General features: G+C 39.0%; 1 protein-coding gene across 1 annotated transcript in view; it reads left to right on the top strand.

Annotated features, from left to right (window-relative positions):
* Positions 1 to 12,338, top strand: part of LOC118825225 (docking protein 3) — a 35,248-nt gene extending 22,910 nt beyond the window's left edge. Inside the window, exons 4-5 of the mRNA XM_036595806.1 lie at positions 9,716 to 9,888; positions 11,304 to 12,338. Coding sequence (XP_036451699.1) covers positions 9,716 to 9,888; positions 11,304 to 11,930 — 800 coding nt within the window. The 3' untranslated portion in view covers positions 11,931 to 12,338. The remainder of the gene's footprint in view (positions 1 to 9,715; positions 9,889 to 11,303) is intronic.
* The last annotated feature ends 6,793 nt before the right edge of the window (positions 12,339 to 19,131 follow it).

Here is a 19,131-nt window from a genome sequence, read left to right on the forward strand (position 1 = left end):
CATGATCAGACGCTCTTCTCTGGTGCGGCGAGCAGGAAAAAACACACCTGCTGGCGGTTAGCCTCGGTGATAATTGGATTGAAAGCGGCAGATTTGATTGGACGGCAAAGCGTGTTTGGAGTCGAAAAGTCACCGCTTGCTCTGGGAGTTCAACATCAAAGCAGAAGCTGAGCACAATCAGAGCCTGAATCCTCAAACACTTCAATACAGCAGCAAAATCACCAACAGTGAGAACACAGGCCGCAGAAACACTCGCCGAGCTTCAGTTACTCTGTAACAGGGATAACACTGTCCATTCAATCTATTCACACTCACTGCTTAGTATAAACACAGTCGTATGCAAAAATGTAAACATCCTCAGTCAAATTCCATGTTTTGTTGATTTTCTAGGTGTAAATAAGTTACACATCCTCTACAGAGACAGACTCCTGCACATTGTAAGACACATTTACTGTTTATTTACTGAATTTAACATATTAAGAGATAAAACCAAAACATAAAATGTGGCCTGTTCAAAAGTTATGGCACATTTAAAAAAACAAATCTCAACAAAAAATACTTTTGTAAATAATTGAAAGAAGACTTCAGTGTATTACTTATTTTTTTTGTTTTATTGTAATTTATAATTACTAATAGTGTTAGTGACCTTTTTTCTTGTTGTTGTTATTATTATTTATTAAAAAAGATGGTTCTTCAAGTGTTCTTTAGTGAAGAATTGTGTATAGAACCATGAACACTAAAAGAACCCTTTGCATGATTAAAGGGTTCTTTGCATTATGAAAGCATTCTTCAAATTGATGTAGAATGTGCCTTTTTGAAAAAGGTTCTATATAGCACCAAAAAGGGTTCTTCTACTGATACACTGTCAAGCTTTTTGGTGTTATATAGGACCATATACAACAGATTCTCCATCAATCTGAAGAGCCTTTTCGCCATGCACAGAACCCTTTAATCTTGCAAATGGATATTTGAATGTTCGCAGCTCCATATAGAACCATTTTCTTTACTAAGCACTCTTGAAGAGCCATCTTTTTTAAGAGTGTTGTTTTCCCCCCTTTACCTTTCTTTTCTCCACACTGGGTGGGGTAGAGTTTTGGGTGGCTGGGGTGTTGTAGAGTTTTGTGTGGGCAGGGATTTGGGGGTCTTGGGTTACACGGGTTTCTGAATAAAAAAATAGTTATCAGTCTCATTGTCTCTGAATGGAGAAGTGGCTGAAACAGGCCGTATAATCTTATAATATTCTTACAGCAATCTCATAATGAGCAACGGTACGTACATTCAGCAGGTTTAACTTGGTTTACCTTGCAGAGGTGTAATTTTTTGTAAAGGTTACAACATTGTACCTTCACACGTTCCTTTCTCTTTACTGTCAGGGCAGGGTGTTTGGGGGAAGGTGAATGGCCGCAGGCTCTGTGATAGAAGGTGTGATGGTAAAGTTCACTCTAAAAGAGGCAGTAAACGTAGCTCTGAGGTCGCACTGTTTATTTTCTGCTCAGGGCTTGAAAATGCTCGACCTGCTGGGGAAGGAAGTGGTTTTCTTTTTTTGGCCTGCAGTGAGAGAGAGCAGCACCGTGTAACTGTGATTACAGTGCTCCTGTCTGAATGTCTTTTCAGCAGAAGCCGTGCAGACCTGCACTATTTCCATAGGTTCACGTTTGTATCTGTGCTTTGGAGTAAAGGTGAATGCTGTCTTGGATCCCCTGTGGAAAATGTGAAGTTGTCTTAATTAGGGCTCAGTGTTCATTTTTGATTCTGATATCAAGATTTCAGTGCCAGTTCATGAATGATACTCTGTAAGTGGGTGTGGCTTCAACCAGAAATTAGTGTAAGGTGCTGAAAATGGCTAGAATTATTGAAGATGCACAATTATGTTGGAATTTAATAACATTGTAAAAAAAAAACGTTTGGCTTTGGACAGCTCTTTAGATTTGGCCAATATTTGTTAATATTGATATTTATTGTATACAGCAACACATTTTAGCTGGGTTACTATACCAAAATCTCTCCATTTTATTGATTTAAATAATCATTTTAATAATTATTTTATCAATCATTTAGAGACAAGATCATTTTTTTCTGTTTCCTTGGATCAAGACAAACTAATTTGCAATTTGGACCATTTAGCTGTACTTAGATTTTTTGCTAATTTTCATATAATGCAAAACCTACTTTTGCAAACTAGTCCTAGGTTTTCCACCCAATCCTTATGTAACTGGAATCAAAAATTGCAAGGCTCTGAACCTTATATAAACAACAGCATGGTGCTAAAATTAATTTAATTCATATGAATACTTTTGTAACCTTCTACAGCAAAATATTATCTGTAATGCTAATCTAGGTGGATTTAGGCCATCAGCATTGACATGAAAAATACTGGATATCTGCATTATGACTGAGATCTACTGGTTGGCTTGTGATTGGTTGTCACAAGTCACATGACAAACTGAGGAAATTTGGGACGTGGAGTCTGCAACAGAATGAGAGTCTGAATGAGAACCGGGAAGCATGACATGGATAAGCATACTAGGAGACTAAATGTGGAGAGTAGCAGTGGTCAAAAACCTTTTTTTTCCCAATGTGTGTTGGAATCTGCCTGGAAAAATCATGGAGGCATGAATCTATATGGATTCAGCGCTGTGTTTGGTGTTAAACAGTAGATAATTCTGCCTGTATTTTTCTCAGGGCAACACCAAAGGAAGATTCTGGTGCTTTGGTTAAAATAGTGATGAGATAAATGTTGTGTTGTTTATAAATCATATTTGAAGTGATCAAGGTCATAAAGTTCTTGTTCATGGTGACATGGTCCTACCACACTTTTGGCCTATACTGAGCACCATGCAGACATAATCAAGGCTCAACCGCATGGCAAAAATGATATTTTAGCAAGTGTAAACAACAACTTAAATCTAATCAATATATGTTATATTTCTCATTATGAAATTGATGTATGAATATTAGAAGATTATTCAACGTATTTCTATGCATTTTTGCTTGTTTTAAGCAATCTTACCTTATTAAAGTATATTTACCACTGGTAGATCATTGTACTTGCTTTGAGGAACAATGGTTGAAACAAGTAAAATGATCTGTTCATGGAAAAAGAGACACTTTAATAAGATAAAAATGCTTAAAACAATGAAAAATGTCTAGAAATAAGTTTTAATATTTAATAAAATATTCTTACAAGTGTTATTGTGAAAAATATTAAATATACTGACAAGATTTGTCATTTGCTTAGATATTAGATATTATTTTTGCAGTTTGACTCTCTCTGTGGTGAAACCATCTCTTGCTGTGTTTGTTGAACATCTTCTCTATGGTAGTGAAACCTGTGGTTTACTACTAGCTAGCTCAGTGTAGAAGTGTAGAAGGTTGGAGAGGGTTGAGCAACCTGTGTCTTCTTTTGTCCTCAGCAACGAACTGATGAATTGAGGTCATTAAGAGGCTTTTTAATCAATGTCTTGACAATCAGCCCTGATTAAGACTCACCACGGCTAATTAGACTCTCCAACAGAGCAGCTGAGATCAGCTCTACTGCCCTCACTAAGCACTGTAAACAATCACATATCATGTATGATCACACATATCATCTGTCCTATTAAAACCTCATAACTCTGTTTATTTCATTTATTAACAATTGAAAACATTAGCTGGCATTTACATGGTATGAACACAAAATGATGAATGTACCAGCAGAAATGACCTAAAATTACTTGCAATAAAATTTTCTTTCTACTCCTATAAAGTTACTGTTTTGGACATGAGATTTTGTTATAACAGTGACAATGTACAATCCTGTATACTGTTGTATGAACACTCATTATGATAACATATGAATGCTAACAATGTTAGCATTAGCTATCTAGTTTGCTAATTTAATCTTTACAAGCTTTTGAGAAAGTAATAATAGTAAAAACAGTTCTGGTACACTTATTAGTAAAGTAAAAGTTCTTAGTGACTTTATTCTAACCTGAAGTAAAGAAAGAGAAACAAACAAACATACAAATAAATAGTTGTTTCTAATTACTGCCCCCTAAAGCAGGAGCTCTCAACCTCTCCACCCCAAGGCTCACCTGTGTATAACTACAAAGCATAGCGCCCCAAAGAAAAAACTAAAATCGACTTTTTAAAAATACAACTTTATTTTTCTTTTCTTAAACACTGACACTGAAAACCTAAAAATTAGGCCCTGAAAAAGATCAGATCGGCCCTTCTAGTTGTCAGTAGGTTTGCAGAATTTGCAGTTATGTTAAAAAACATAAAACAATTTTTAAAAAGGACACATATTGATGGCAAAAAGAGGGAAAAAGAAAAAAAGAATAGAAATGTACCATGTAGATGTGATTTGGAGCTGCAGTCCATTGCATTTTCGCTGAAAATTCTCCACTGGTTTTCCCAAAAAGAGTAACTGTTTGGTCTCAAGATGTCTCTTTAGTTTTGAGGGTTTTTGTAATTCTCCACTCACTGGGCTTTTGGATTAGCATCGTCACAATCAACAATAATGATATATCTTACTTGATATCTTCTTTGTCACTGGTTTATGAGTTTGAGTTCAATCACTCAGGTCATTGATGCTCAACCAAATAAATGCTCTGCAATTCATGAGTTGAAATCAAACGCAGACCTTCGCTATTATTTTTATGGCTCGTCTATCGTTTTTCGCTTGTGCTGAGTGTCTGTAAAGAGTCAGTTGTTAAAACAGTTATTATGGTAACTGTACAGAGCCGTCGTGACTCTATAAGAAGAGTAAAGCCAGCTCTGTTGAGGAATTCCTTCATTTGATCACAGAACACGTTTCCATCAGCAGTGAACTGAACAGGGTTCAGTCTGATGGGTTTCTGCCGGACTGGTTCAGCTGTTTGCTGCAGATCCAAATACGAGTGGTGTGTTCACATGTTAAAAAACAGAGCGAACTAAAGAAAAGGTGTGATAAGTCCTCACCAAACAAAGCGCCCCTGAGAAACTTCTCCATCTCTGGTTTGCTGTCTGCATTGCGCGCCCGCAGCTGTGCTGTCTGAAAGCTGATGACATTTAATTAGCCACTACTGCGATATTTTTATTTGTACAACTCTATTATTATTTATATTGATTAGAATGTGAAAACGATTCATATATATTTTAAATATTTATAACTTTTTTCACGTATGTTTTTATGACTTACAGTTATGTTACCGGCCCACTAATTACCACCCCCACTAGAGGGTACTTCACGGCCTACTGGTGGTCCACGGCACATAAGTTGAGAAACCCTGCCCAAAAGGTGTCATTAACAAACATCAAATAAACAAACATTTCTCAACACTGCCCTCTAAAGGCATCATTAACAAATATCAAATAAACAAACGTCACTCGCCGCCCTTTAAAGGCGTCATTAAAAAACATGAAATCTGCAGACACACCAATAAAGTTTAGTTTTAGAAGCTGGTTGATCGTTTTCTGAAGCAATCAAACACATTTAGTGATGTTGAGGTCTGGACTCTGGGGTGGTCAGTCCACTGTTCAGCTTCTTTGTTTGATGTGTCCGTCTCCTTTTCTCAGTGAGGCTTCTTGACAGCTACACATCCTTTCAGACCCATAGCGCTGAGTTGTCTTCTCACAGTGGAAGGATGGACAGAAACACCTGTGGATGTTTTCAGATCTGAAGCAGCTTGATTTTCTCCTCTCTCTCAAAGATGAAAGCTTTAATTGCTGTTTATCTGATGGGGACAATTTTGGTGTCTTCCAGGTCTTCCACGTGGTTGTTAGGAGCCCCAATTTCTCTGTAGCTTTTAATCAGTTTTGAAACTATCTCTTGTACTTCATGGCTGTTTTGACCTGAAATTAAATAAATGCTTTTGCACAGTATGGACTGATTATTTGCATGTTGGCACTATTAGCGCTCATGTGAAATTGGTTCTAAGCACAATCTGTGAAGATTATATGCGCTCTTGGGAGCATGTGAGAATACAGACGACGAGGCTTGTGCACTAACGTGTGCCATATAAGCATGAAGATGCATCAGGCACGCATGAATATGCACTGTGGCGCCTGTGTGAAGGCGTGAAGCCGGGTAACCAGAAGAAGGCATTGAGAAAGTGTCCTTGACAGCAGCTTTTTGCTGAAATCAAAGGCAACATCCAAGTGAAGCTGTCTTAAAAATAGACAGACATTATCTGTAGGGGGAAGAAAAAATAAAAAAATAAAAAATATCCTGTCGCTGAGCATCAGAGGATGAAATGAAAGAGCAGTGCAATTGTGCAAAATAAGAGAAAAAACGCTTCCCTCATTCCACTCAAAGAGCAGGCCACCTGATTGAAGTGAAATCCTTTGCAGAGTAATCGAGTTCCCCCCCTAAGTGCAAAGCCTTGTGGGTAACGGCGAGTCTAAAGCTGTAGGAGCTCAGAGGGTAGTCCAGGTTAACCAACACATGCAAACTCTGCCACGGCGTGATTATCTCTTTAGCCGGGCTTGGCACTCGGGCCGCGCCTCAAGATGTGCCGCCGGGCCGCTATCTCCGGGGGGCAGTGCCGAAAACAGCCGAGCAGAAAAGGAAAACAAATAAATCTGATGTTCTTCTGGGCCTGCTGGGCGCCCGGCCAGCTGGACCTGCACCTGCTTCATCTAGAAACGCACAGAGGAAAGTAAAAAGATCTCTTTGTGCTCTTCAGAGAGTGACAGCTGTGAACATCCGTTGAAGGAACAAAGGCCGAGTTCAGACGGACCTGGCTTTTCGCTCTTCTCCTGCGGATATCCATCCAATTCTGAATTACAGAGTTATCTCAGGGGAGGAGGATGCCCCACAGGCTCTTTCAATAACACAATCTGGTGCAAAAAAGGTGTCCAGCGGTGTGGAAAGGGAGCTGGGGAAATGGACTGACATTGAGCCCTTCCCTACATATTTACCCTCCAGTGTTTTAACAGAAGTTCATTCTTAGTGAGATGACAGTGTTGCTAAATTGACTTATCCATGATCCACCTACAAATGGGTTTGGAAGGGCTTTACAAATCCTATTAAACTCAGTTTATATCACAATACTTACATTTAGAGTCAGTTATTCATTCAGCCTAATGAGAAACCGTAGAACAGACTCAGTTTATATCACAGTACCTACATTTAGAGCCAGTTATTTACAGGTTAGGTATACTTTTTGTCATGTAATCAAGATTTTAAGGATAAAAATCGAATTGATAGTCTAAGCAGAAGGTTTAACATTGCTAGCTAGCTAAGTTACCACTGCAGCCTACACGGCTAGCCTCTGTAGCATGGCTTAAGTTACTCTAAGCCAGACCACACATCCATCCAACTAGGGCTGAGCAATATGACAACATTTATCATGATGATGTCAGAGTACACTGTCTCAGTATATTGTGGATATTGTTTAACTGGATTTCGTGCAGGACAACACCCGAGTTGTTCAATGAAAATCATTGCATTCATAGTTCTTATGGTATTTTTAATGTGGTACTGCTGGTTTCAACGTATCAAACTTCAGAATAACCAGATATCATGACAAATTGTATATAAATCAAAGTATCTTGAGGTATTGGGATATTACATTTTTGCCATATTGCCCACCACTGCATCCAGTTCTGACTTACAGAGTTAAGGAGGAGGACGCCCTACAGGCTCGTTCAGTAACATAAACTGATGAAAAAAGGTGCTTAGTGGAGCAGAAAAGAGGACAGGAAATGGGGTCATGGACTGACACTGAGCTCTTTCTTATACATTTACCCTCAAGTGTTTAATGGAGGTCCAGATATCATTAATTCTTAATAAGATCACATTTGATGCTTAATTGGCTGAGTGTGTTTCTTAATTGGATATTCTTGTTGCATCATTCAGCCTGTACCATCATAGCAAGGGCATCAGAAGACCACCCTTCACGGTCCCTCTCTTCAGTGTGCGCTCACAGGTTACTTTATTTAGATTGGAATTAACTGATTAACTTGCTATGTTTTTAGGAGGCTGCTTTAAAGATACCTAGCTAAGTAAGGTAGCTAACTAGCTAAGTACCCTTTAAGTAAGCTTGAGAAAGGGTTTTGGTAGTTTAGCTGTGTTAAGAAAACCTATCAAAGGATTCCTAAGGTAATGGTTTGGGTCATGGGGTCACAACAGGCAATACAGTGGACCCCCCCCACAAAGGGAACATGAAGGGAAGTTAATGACGACACGTTAGTGAAACAATAGTGAAATAGAGAGTACAAACTTTATTAAGGATGTGCTCAAAGATTCCCCTGTAAACATGAACCCTGACTTTACTAATGTTTTGCACAGCCGTTAATGTTTTGAAGTTCAAATGCAATTATAAATAAAAACAATCACTGAATAGATTCTAATTCTTGCTCACTGAAAAAGGGGTTTTCATAAGGGATCTTCTTGGAAAAGCTGTCCAGAACTCAATTTCAGATATTTAAAAAACATGTTATGACAGAATATGTATGTTTGTGAATATATAGGAACCATAACTGAGGTAACATGGGGCTAAAACTTGGGGCGATGGCTACATACGGCCCTGGTAACACAGGACTCTGGGAACATAGGACACTGGGAATAAAAGACCCTGGGAACAAGGAATATTGGGAATATAGAATATAGAACGATAACTGAGGTAACATGGGGCTAAAACTTGGGGTGATGGCTACATACGGCCCTGGCAATATAGGACTCTGGGAATATAGGACCCTGGAAATATAGGAATATATTACAATAAGACCCTGGGAATTTAGGACCCTAGGAATATAAGACTCAGGAATTTTAAGACTCTGGAAATACAGAACCCTAGGAATATAAGAGCCTGGAAATGTAGGACTCTGGGAATATAGGACCCTGGGAACACAGAACACTGGGAATGTAGAACCCTAGGAATATAAGACCCTGGATTTATAGGACCCTGGGAATATAGAACCCTAGGAATATAAGAGCCTGGAAATATAGGATTCTGGGATTATAGAACCCTGGAAATATAGGACTCTTGGAATATAGGACCCTGGGAACACAGAACGCTGGAAATATAGGACACTGGGAATATAGGACCCTGAAAATATAGGACTCTGGAAATATACGACCCTGGCAACATAGAACCCTGAGAATATAAAACCCTGGGAATATAAAACCCTGGGAATAAAGGGGCCTGGGAATATAGGACCCTGGAAATATAGAGTACTGGGAACTTACGACTCTGGGAGTGTAGAAATATATTGACATATGACCCTGTGAATATAAAACTAACATAAAATATTAAATTTATACTAATATAAAACCCTGGGAACATAAGACTCTGGGAATATAGGACTTTGGGAATACATTTTTTCCAAAATTACAAAGAGGGAACACAGATCCTGAGGAACATAAGGCACTGAACCATATGGCTGTAAAGTAATTTTAAAGTGCAAATAAAGGGTCATGGGAACATAGGAATGACCACTAACTAGCTAAGTACCCAGTGATAACCAAATGAACAGGTCAGTCTGTGTTCAGTTGTTACCATGTGGTTTCTGTGCCATATTAATAAGTATTATTGAGAATTATCAACAAGCTGCTTTATCACTTTTACACACGAGGCCTGGCAGAGGCTTCACTCCACCTCTAGGCTGAACTTCTACAGGCGAGGTTAGGAAGGGCCTTTTGGTGACACCACAGGAGATTTGAGATATAAAAGATTTAAACATATTTCAGCACACTGCATGTTTAACTAAGCAGTGTGGTCCTTCACATGCTTCTCTCTTTCTGTCGTAGTGCGAGATTTCCTGGTCATTGCGATGGACACAGAAGCGGCAATCCGGTGTAAACTGTACGGCGAATACATTCTGACCCCACATAATGACTGCATTCTCCTAAAGGACCATAAAACCAAACAGGTCATCCTCTCCTGGCCGTACTGCTTCATCCGGAAATTCGGGCAGGACAGGGTAAGGATGGAGGTGTTTCTTTGACATATAGTTTTTGTATCTCGTTGTTGTCATAAAAATGGCCAATATCTCAGAAATGGTCACTTTATCCACCTTGTTTTCATGCAACCACTGTGTTGTGAGATTATGGCTGAAATTACCAGAACAGAAGTGCCTTTCATTACTGTTTTAGTTAAGTCATATGAATATGAAACCCCGGAAATATAAAATCCTGGAAAGATAGAACCCTGGGATGTAAATGGGTTGCCTGTTTACAAACATTGCTGGGTCCGCACGCAGCCAACTGCTTTGGTAAGTCAGCTGGTGATGAGATTGTAGTGTTAGTCAACTGTTGTAATCAATGTAGATTTCGTATTGTTTGTAAAGTCTTTTTGAATCAATAATAAAATGCAATTTCAGAGTTGAATCTCTGTTTAAATTTAATTTGCATATTAATATAACATTATGTAAAATGTTAGCTAACAATAGTTGACTTTCATTATCAGCTATTAATTACGTCTCTATGATAAACGCCCCACTAAGTGTGCTGTTCACTAAATGTTTGGCTAATAGGAGCCATCCAAAGGGTTTTGGTAGTTTAGCTGTGTTAAGGAAACCTATCAAATGATTTCTTAAGGTCATGGTTTGGGTCATGGGGTCACAACAGGTAATACAGTGGACAAGGAGAGCCAGGCTTTTTAATAGAAATGCACTTGCACCAATTAGCTAGCTAAGTAAACTTAGTAATGGAAAAGCACTTAAGATGTCATTAAAATCCCCCCCCCAAAGGGAACATGAGGGCAAGTTGATGGCATGTTAGTGAAACAGTAGTGAAATAGAAACTTCATTAAGGATGTGCTCAAAGATTCCCCTGTTAGCAAGAACACTGACTTTACTAATGTTTTGCATGGTTGTTAATGTTGTGAAGTTCAAATGCCAAAAAACAATCACTGAATAGATTCTAATTCTTGCTCACTGAATAAGTGGTTTTCATAAGGGATCTTCTCAGAAAAGCTGTCCAGAACTCAATTTCAGATATCCAAAACACAGAAACCTTTATGGCTTGCTGACACGTCCTATGAATTACACCCAACTTAGCTGGTTTCATTGTTTGTCGAGGCTTTTTAAAGTCTTAAAACAAAATTTAGAAGAAAAATACAGAGCTGCAGTTTTTTTTTATATCAGCAATGATATCTGTTTCTGTTTCACCCCAAACTTTGCAATTCCATTCAAGAATTGTGGCTCTGTAGTGGTAATGAAGGTTAATTTTGTTGATCTTCTCATTCTGAGGATGTTCTCATTTGTATTTGCATGACTTTTCTCCTGAGGGAGATCAACAGCTTGCTTTTAGAATCACTCTACAAGTTGTAGGCAAACTTCAGCCTGCTGAAAATAGAAACGTTAACGTTTCTGTTCCCTCTTTTTTTCCTCCCCAGCTGTCGTTCTCCTTTGAGGCTGGTCGCAGGTGTCAAAGTGGTGAGGGAAGCTTTGAGTTTACCACCAACAATGGCGAACGGATCTTCAGAATCGTCAGCGACGCCATCCAGAACCTTCCGTCAGCTGAGAAACCGGGTAATAAACCCAAAAACTCTAAAAAAGCGGATCCCGTTCCACAAAGCATGGATGACATGTGTGTTTACAGTATAGTAAACCCCATGCTATCTGACAGTGCAGGTCAGGACGCCATGCTTTCTTCTGGCCCAAAGCAACGCTCATTAAAAAAACTGACCCCAACCTTCAGGAGCTTGTCACTGAACTCCATTGAACCTCCAAACAAGGGCCAAGTAAGGAGCATCAACAGCTGCCCTTCTTCTACTTCCTCTTCGATCCCTCAGGTCCAGGAGCCACTTTATGCTAGCATTAGCAAACCTCGAGGTCAAAATGAGTCAAAAAATGATCAAAAAGCCCACCAGCATGGCATCAAAGACTACATACACCAGCTTGGTCCACTGCCTGATCCTCTGGAGAGCTTGACCTATTCTCAAGAAGAACCCATAGAAACATCTCAGAAGGACCTGCTGGGATCTGTCTATGGACCTTCAATCAGAGGACTACATTGCTGAAGCCATTTACGCAGAACCAGAAGAATATGAGGCCAGGGCTCCCTGGGAGGTGATCAGCGCTTATAACCTCCCAGAGGAGATAGAGGACGATAAAGATGATGAGAAAAATGGAGAAGAACATGAGGACTATAAGCCAGATGGATTCTCCACCTATGACAACCTGATGAGTAGAGGAAAGATATAATTTTGTGCTAAAGGCCTTAAGCTAGTGTCCCTTTATTGCTATGTTCATAATCAGAATATCATTAATGTCAAAAGAAAAGCTAACATCTACAAAACCGTATCCAGTGATTTGTCAAAATTTCTGCATAATGAAAGTGTTAAGATGGAAACAAAGTCATTCAGAGTGGTTTGGTGTGAAATGCTCCTTTGTAGAGAGCAAGTTATTACATGAAATGAGTATGAATACACTGCCTGATGCCTAAAACATCGAGTGCGTTTACATGCACTTAATAATCTGATAACGGCAGAAAGTCAGATTTTGTCAGTAATCCAATCAACGCATTGGCATGCCCTTGGGTAATCAGATAATGGTGAAACTCCGTGTCTACATGAGTCGAACAGTAATCAGATTTCTACTTTGTAACCAGCCAGTAAACTCAGAAGATGACGTGACATAAACGTTATGTAAAACTCAAACTTCATGCCGTGACCTTTTTTTAAAATATCACATCACTTTACCTGAAAATATGAACACACATCATCTAGAAAATGAAGAATATTTAAATCCTTCATTTCGAGCATGTAGTCGGTTTCGGTTTTCTCTCCAAAAGTGTTTTGCTGAATCTCACGGCAACGCTGCTGCTTATTTCCGATACCGCTGTCTGAGACAGAGAAATCTGAAAGAAATCAGAATGGTTTACATGCACTGAGAAATCTGATTACTGAGCTAAAATCCAGCTCTCTTTATCTTTTTATTCTTAATAGGATTTCTAGACTTTACTCCCATCTAAGAAATCAGAGTGTGCTGTTTACACGACCATTTGAATAATCAGATAACTGCAGAAATTCGATTATAATTAGATTATTGAGTGCACTTATGGTTTTACAAAGACCTTGCAAAAAAAAAAGGCAAGTAGAAAACTTGTTTGTTTTTTTTCATATTTATCACTGTTTTGCCATCATCAAGACGTGTAGGTTCACTGGTGATTTTGGAGAGTAAATAAAATGTCTATATTTGTGTTGGCGACAAATGGTTCCAATCACCACCACTGTAAAGAAATCAATAAGTTCTCTTAAATGCATTATATCCCAGCAAACCACTCTGAATGACTTTGTCTACATTTCAAAAATTCAGTTATGCAGAGGTTTGGAATCCCCTTTTAATAGCACAAGGAAGAAATGTTATGTTAACTCTTTACTGCATATTGTTGCCTTAAGGCAACAAGTAGGTTCTTTACATTTTTATCAAGTACAACGTAAAAGCTTGTTTTTTTTCTCTTTTTCTTTGGGAAAATTGGGGGCTTTATGTGTAACTTGGTAGACTTTCATCTGACATGCTTTCCAATTTGAGTCTGTACCTCTTTTTTCACATGTTGATGTCTAGCTCCTGAAGAGCTCTCAAACTATTAGAGAGTATAACTCTGTGTTTACACACAACAACTAATCAAGAAGAAAACACAGTCTGGGGGGGTTACAGTTTCTTTTTCATAAGTAAAGCTTCTTTAGATGTTATGTGTCTTATAAAAATTGCAAAAACAAAATTGTTGCCATGTGGCAACAGCAGGCGCCAATGGAACTGTAGCAATGAATATACTCTTACTGGACACCAAGTTGATGTTTTTAATCATTATAATTATTTTTATACTTCTTATATTCTGTCTTTTTAAATCATTCATACATATATGGCTGTTATGCTGTTAGGTTTTCTTGTCATGCCTCAATGATAAATGTAACCTATGGCAGGACAATCATTCACTCTCATTGTGCTCACAGACCACAGTTCCATTGTGGCACGCTGTTGCCATATGGCAACAAAATGCAAAGTATGCTTCTTATTTAATTGTTTTTCATATATATTTCTCTATATAACTTATGCTGTAAAGGGTTAAAATGTTAGTGTAATAGTAAAGTCTTGAAAAGTTTTGCTTTTGAATAAAGTCCAAAATGTAATATCATATAATATTTAAAGTATTAAATTAAAATAGAATAAAAAGTCAAAATATTTTGCATCAGCACTATTTCTGCCAGATATGTAAGTAAGTAAGTAAGCTAAAAGACAGAATAGTGTTGACATAATACATTTCTTGAATTCATTTGAAAATTATGTATGCATTTTAATAAAGTGAGTTTAGAGCAGCACTTTTTTAGTGCAGTCATCAAGAAATGAAAAGCTGGAATTTTCTAATGATGTAAACAAAAATGTAAAAATGGAGTTAAGAATAAATTAGCACAGTGATGATAAGGCTCTGTTTACTTCAGTGTAATAGCATTGTAGCATGAACAAGATATGGAACAGAATATGCTATGAATATGCATGAACAGAATATGCTATTCTGCATGCATGTATGTTTACAGTATATGCATTCAGATGTACAGTAATTTATGTGCATATATATTTGCTGTTATGCGTGCACAGAATGTACTAATATTACAGGGCTGGACCGCTGTTTGATTTTTGATTTATCTGTGTATTTATCTTGTCGAAAACATGATTTTCTTATACTATTTTTAATGATGCTAATGAGAATATTTTAATTCTTTAAATATATTTCTAGTTCTATTCTGTTTCATGTTGTCAACTAATTCCACCTGTAGTACTGCTTTCAGAATTATTCAAATAAATTAGCGTTTTGAAATCTCTACTATGAATTGCTCAGTATCCACTTTGAATTATTCAGTACCTACAACGAATTATTTAATATCTCCTATGAATTATACAGTATTTACTATAGATTATTCAGTCTCAACTATGAATTATACAATATTTACTATGAATTATTCAGTATGTACTATGATGGTTACTACTGTTTATAGCTATGCTAATGTACTTAAGTCCATGTTTATAGATAACAGTGAGTCATACAGTGTCAGACACCACATAATCAAGCCTGTTAGTGATTACTTAACAGTTTGACATGGATAAACAGGTGCAATTCGTGCCATGCTAATTGGTGCGCATAAGCTTACTTGTTACATTAGCCTAGCAGGTCCAGTGCAAACACGTCTTGGGTGACCATTTGAGTTAACAGGACATATTTGTCCAAACTGTCTCATTAACTGCATGTTCATTAAGGTGTTTATTGCAGAGAGTTTATTAAGAGTTTATTTCAGTCTGGTAGTGATTCCCTAACAAACTTTAAATTCTGCCTGTTCTACTATGTGATCTGACTCCTGCAGTTTCCTCTACCGTCTGTAGGGGGCAGGCTCCCTCTCCTGGTGAATAATGTATGTTAAGTTGTGGAGCGACTGTGAGGTCAGAATGTTGCATTTAGGGCCTAAAATACCACAGAATGATCCATTAGGTACGATTCACTGCAGACATGCACACTGCCCAGCCGCGCCATCCCATTTAGCCGCTACGCTAAAACTCAGACTCAGACTGCAGGTCCCAGCAGACACTCAGAAATGTCACAGTCACACAGCAATACACATGTGAAGGTGTGATCTGAGTGAGCTTGTGTACGTAGCACAAGTACAGTCTAGCTGAACATGACTGAGTTCAGTATTTCGATATAACCTCTTTATGTACTGTTCATATACAAGAATGCAAGTTAAAGTGGCTTATTGTGATTGGATAAGCACGACAAAGCATATAGATGAATACTATTTTTACAACCCTATTTCCAAAAAAGTTGTGAAGCTGTGCAAAATGCTGTGCAGCAGCAGATGAGCTATCATCTCTGACTTTACATCTACAAGGTGGACAAGGTAGGTAGGAGTGTCTAATAGAGTGGACGGTGAGCGGACACAGTATTTAAAACCTCCAGCAGCACTGCTGTGTCTGATCCACTCGGACCACCGCGACACACACTAACACACCATCACCACATCAGTGTTACTGCACTACTGAGAATGAACCACCATTCAAATAATACCTGATTTGTGGTGGTCCTGTGGAGGTCCTGACCATTGAAGAACAGGGTGACAAAGTATGCAGAGAAACAGATGGACTACAATCTGTAATTGTAGAACTAGAAGGTGCTCCTGTATGGTCAGTGGAGCTGTTCAAATGGACTGTGAGTGTAGATACAAGGATAGGTTTTAATGAAGTGGCTGGTCAGTGTATGTATTACATATGGGACATTATTATTACATATAGATATTAACACATATATAATCCACATGGGATGTATATATGACCTTTTGATCTGATATTGTATACAAACAAACCTGTTTGTGTTTGTAAATGATATTGTAAACAAAAAACAGCCCTAAAGTCAGAGAATCTGTCCTAAATCCAAAGGACACCAGTCTGTTCCATCTTAATGTAGCTGTTGGAGATATTTAGGCCTGTAGCGTTAGCTTTGAGGATTAGCTCTGCTCCATGACCTGCATGCCGGCAGCTCTGAGAAGAGAGAACAGTAAAGCCCTGCTGATAAAACTGTGCATTACATGGTAGAGGAAACAGCTGGTTAGAGGCAGACATTCTGAATATGATCTATTAAAGAGCCCGTATTCTACATTTTCCTTCTTTTTTATTTTTTTCTCCTGAGGATCACTTATGACATCTGTGTGTTTTTTCAGTCATTTTTGCATAATCTTCCAACCTCTCTTTATCCCTTAGACAGGCTGTTTTCATTACTGTGCCTTGAAGGCCGATCTATGTAAACAAGCTCTGTCCTGATTGGCTGCCCTGTACTGTGCCTCACTCAAAAGTCAAGGCTGAAAGGTGAAACAGACTATTAAGTTGGAACTGAAATCCTCAGGGCTGGGGGAGTGGGTGGGGCTAAACTGTTATAGGATGAATGGGTGGGGCTAAACTGCTGTAGGCTGAGTGGGTGGAGCTAAACTGCTGTGAGCTGAATGGGGTGGGGCTAAACTGCTGTTGGGCTAAACTGCTGTAAGGTGAGTGGGTGGGGCTAAACTGTTGTAGGATGAATGGGTGGGGCTAAACTGCTGTAGGCTTAATGGGTGGGGCTAAACTGCCCTATGGTGAATAAGTGGGGCTAAACTGCTGTTGGCTGAATGGGCGGGACTAAACTACTGTATGGTGAATAATTGGGGCTAAACCACTGTAGGCTGAATAGGTGGGGCTAAACTGCTGCAGGCTTAATGGGTGGGGCCAAACTGCTGTATGGTGAATAATTAGGGCTAAACGATGAATAGGTGGTGCCAAACTGCTGTACGATGAATGGGTGGGACTAAACTGCTGTAGGACAGGCAGGCGGGGCTAAACCTCTGTAGGATGAATGGTTTGGCTAAACTGCTGTACGATGAATGGTTTGGCTAAACTGCTGTACGATGAATGGGTGGGACTAAACTGCTGTAGGATAGGCAGGTGGGGCTAAACCTCTGTAGGATGAATGGTTTGGCTAAACTGCTGTACGATGAATGGTTTGGCTAAACTGCTGTACGATGAATGGGTGGGGCTAAACTGCTGTAGAATGGTTGGGTAGGGCTAAACTTCTGTAGGATAGGCAGGTGGGGCTAAACCTCTGTAGGATGAATGGTTTGGCTAAACTGCTGTGCGATGAATGGGTGGGGCTAAACTGCTGTAGAATGGTTGGGTAGGGCTAAACTTCTGTAGGATAGATAGGTGGGGCTAAACCGCTGTAGGATAAATGGTTTGGCTAAACTGCTGTACGATGAATGGTTTGGCTAAACTGCTGTACGATGAATGGTTTGGCTAAACTGCTGTACGATGAATGGGTGGGGCTAAACTGCTGTAGGATAGGCAGGCGGGGCTAAACCTCTGTAGGATGAATGGTTTGGCTAAACTGCTGTAGGATGAATGGGTGAGGCTAAACCGCTGTAGAATGATTGGGTGGGGCTAAACAGCTGTAGGCTAAATGCGTGGAGCTAAGTTGCTGTAGGATGAATGGGTGGAGGTAAACTGCTGTAGGATAAATGGGTGGGGCTAAACTGTTGTTGGCTGAATAGGAGGTCAGATTAATAGTTTCATAGATATCACAACCAAGAAGAGCTGAAAACTCCTGTTTTTGCATAAATATATATGGACGAGGGAATGAATGGTGCATTCTGAAACCTTCACATTGTTTACATACTACATCAAACTCTTTTATTAAAAAAAAATCAAATTACTTTTCAATGATATGGGCCCTTTAAAGAAATCCAGATCTTGACGTCCGGCTTGCAGAACTTACTCAAACTTGAGAACAAATCCAACAACCACTGGGATATTTATCAACCTAATTCTCATCAGATGTTTTTTAGATTGGAGCATGCTCAGATTTTTATCCGTGTGAAGCGCTCAGCTGATGAGTTTTTGATGGCTGGAGCTTTCACTGGATATTGAACTTTTCATAGAAAATTAATTAATAATCACTCGCAGATAAAAGGTCTGAAGGCTGGTGCAGTCTGCGCCAGCAGCATCAATAATTTTGAGAGAGAAAAATCGATGCCAACTGATTTCAAATGAACATCATTACTTCCTTAACTTGTGGGAATACTGCGGGCAGACGGGCCGCCAGCCAAAACGATACGGCACATCAGACACATAATGTTTAACATAAACCAATCAGACCAATGAACACATCACACAGCCTGCGTACATGTTCAGATCCACTTACAGAGACGCTTTAAACAGGAGGATTAAGAGTGTTTTTGCCTTTTATCTCACATATCTGTCCTTATTTAGCAGAATTATTGAATTCTGGTGCTTCAGCCACATCCATTACTAAAAGGTGTACAAAATCAAGCACATAGCCTTGCAGTCTCAATAGGCAAACACTGGCAGTAGAATGGGTTGTACGATTATTTGGAAATGAATAATCATCCCTTCCAGTCTGGTTTTTGGCCACATCATAGCACTGAAGCAGCTCTGGTTAAGGTTGTTAATGATCTGCTAGTGACAGCTGATGCCGGTGCTATTAGCATTCTCGTGCTACTCAATTTAAGCGCTGCATTCGACACAGTTAACCATTCCATCCTCCTCTCTAGACTGAGTGAGCTGGGCATTTTAGGCTCTGCTTCTGACTGTTTCACTTTACTCTTGACTGCTCTTGACTGGTTTCCTATCTAACAGATCGTAAACAGTTTGTTACTCTCTCTGGGCATCATTCCTCCACTTCCACTGTCA

This window comes from Colossoma macropomum, unplaced genomic scaffold (assembly GCF_904425465.1).
Source record: "Colossoma macropomum unplaced genomic scaffold, Colossoma_macropomum, whole genome shotgun sequence".
Lineage (NCBI taxonomy): Eukaryota > Metazoa > Chordata > Actinopteri > Characiformes > Serrasalmidae > Colossoma > Colossoma macropomum.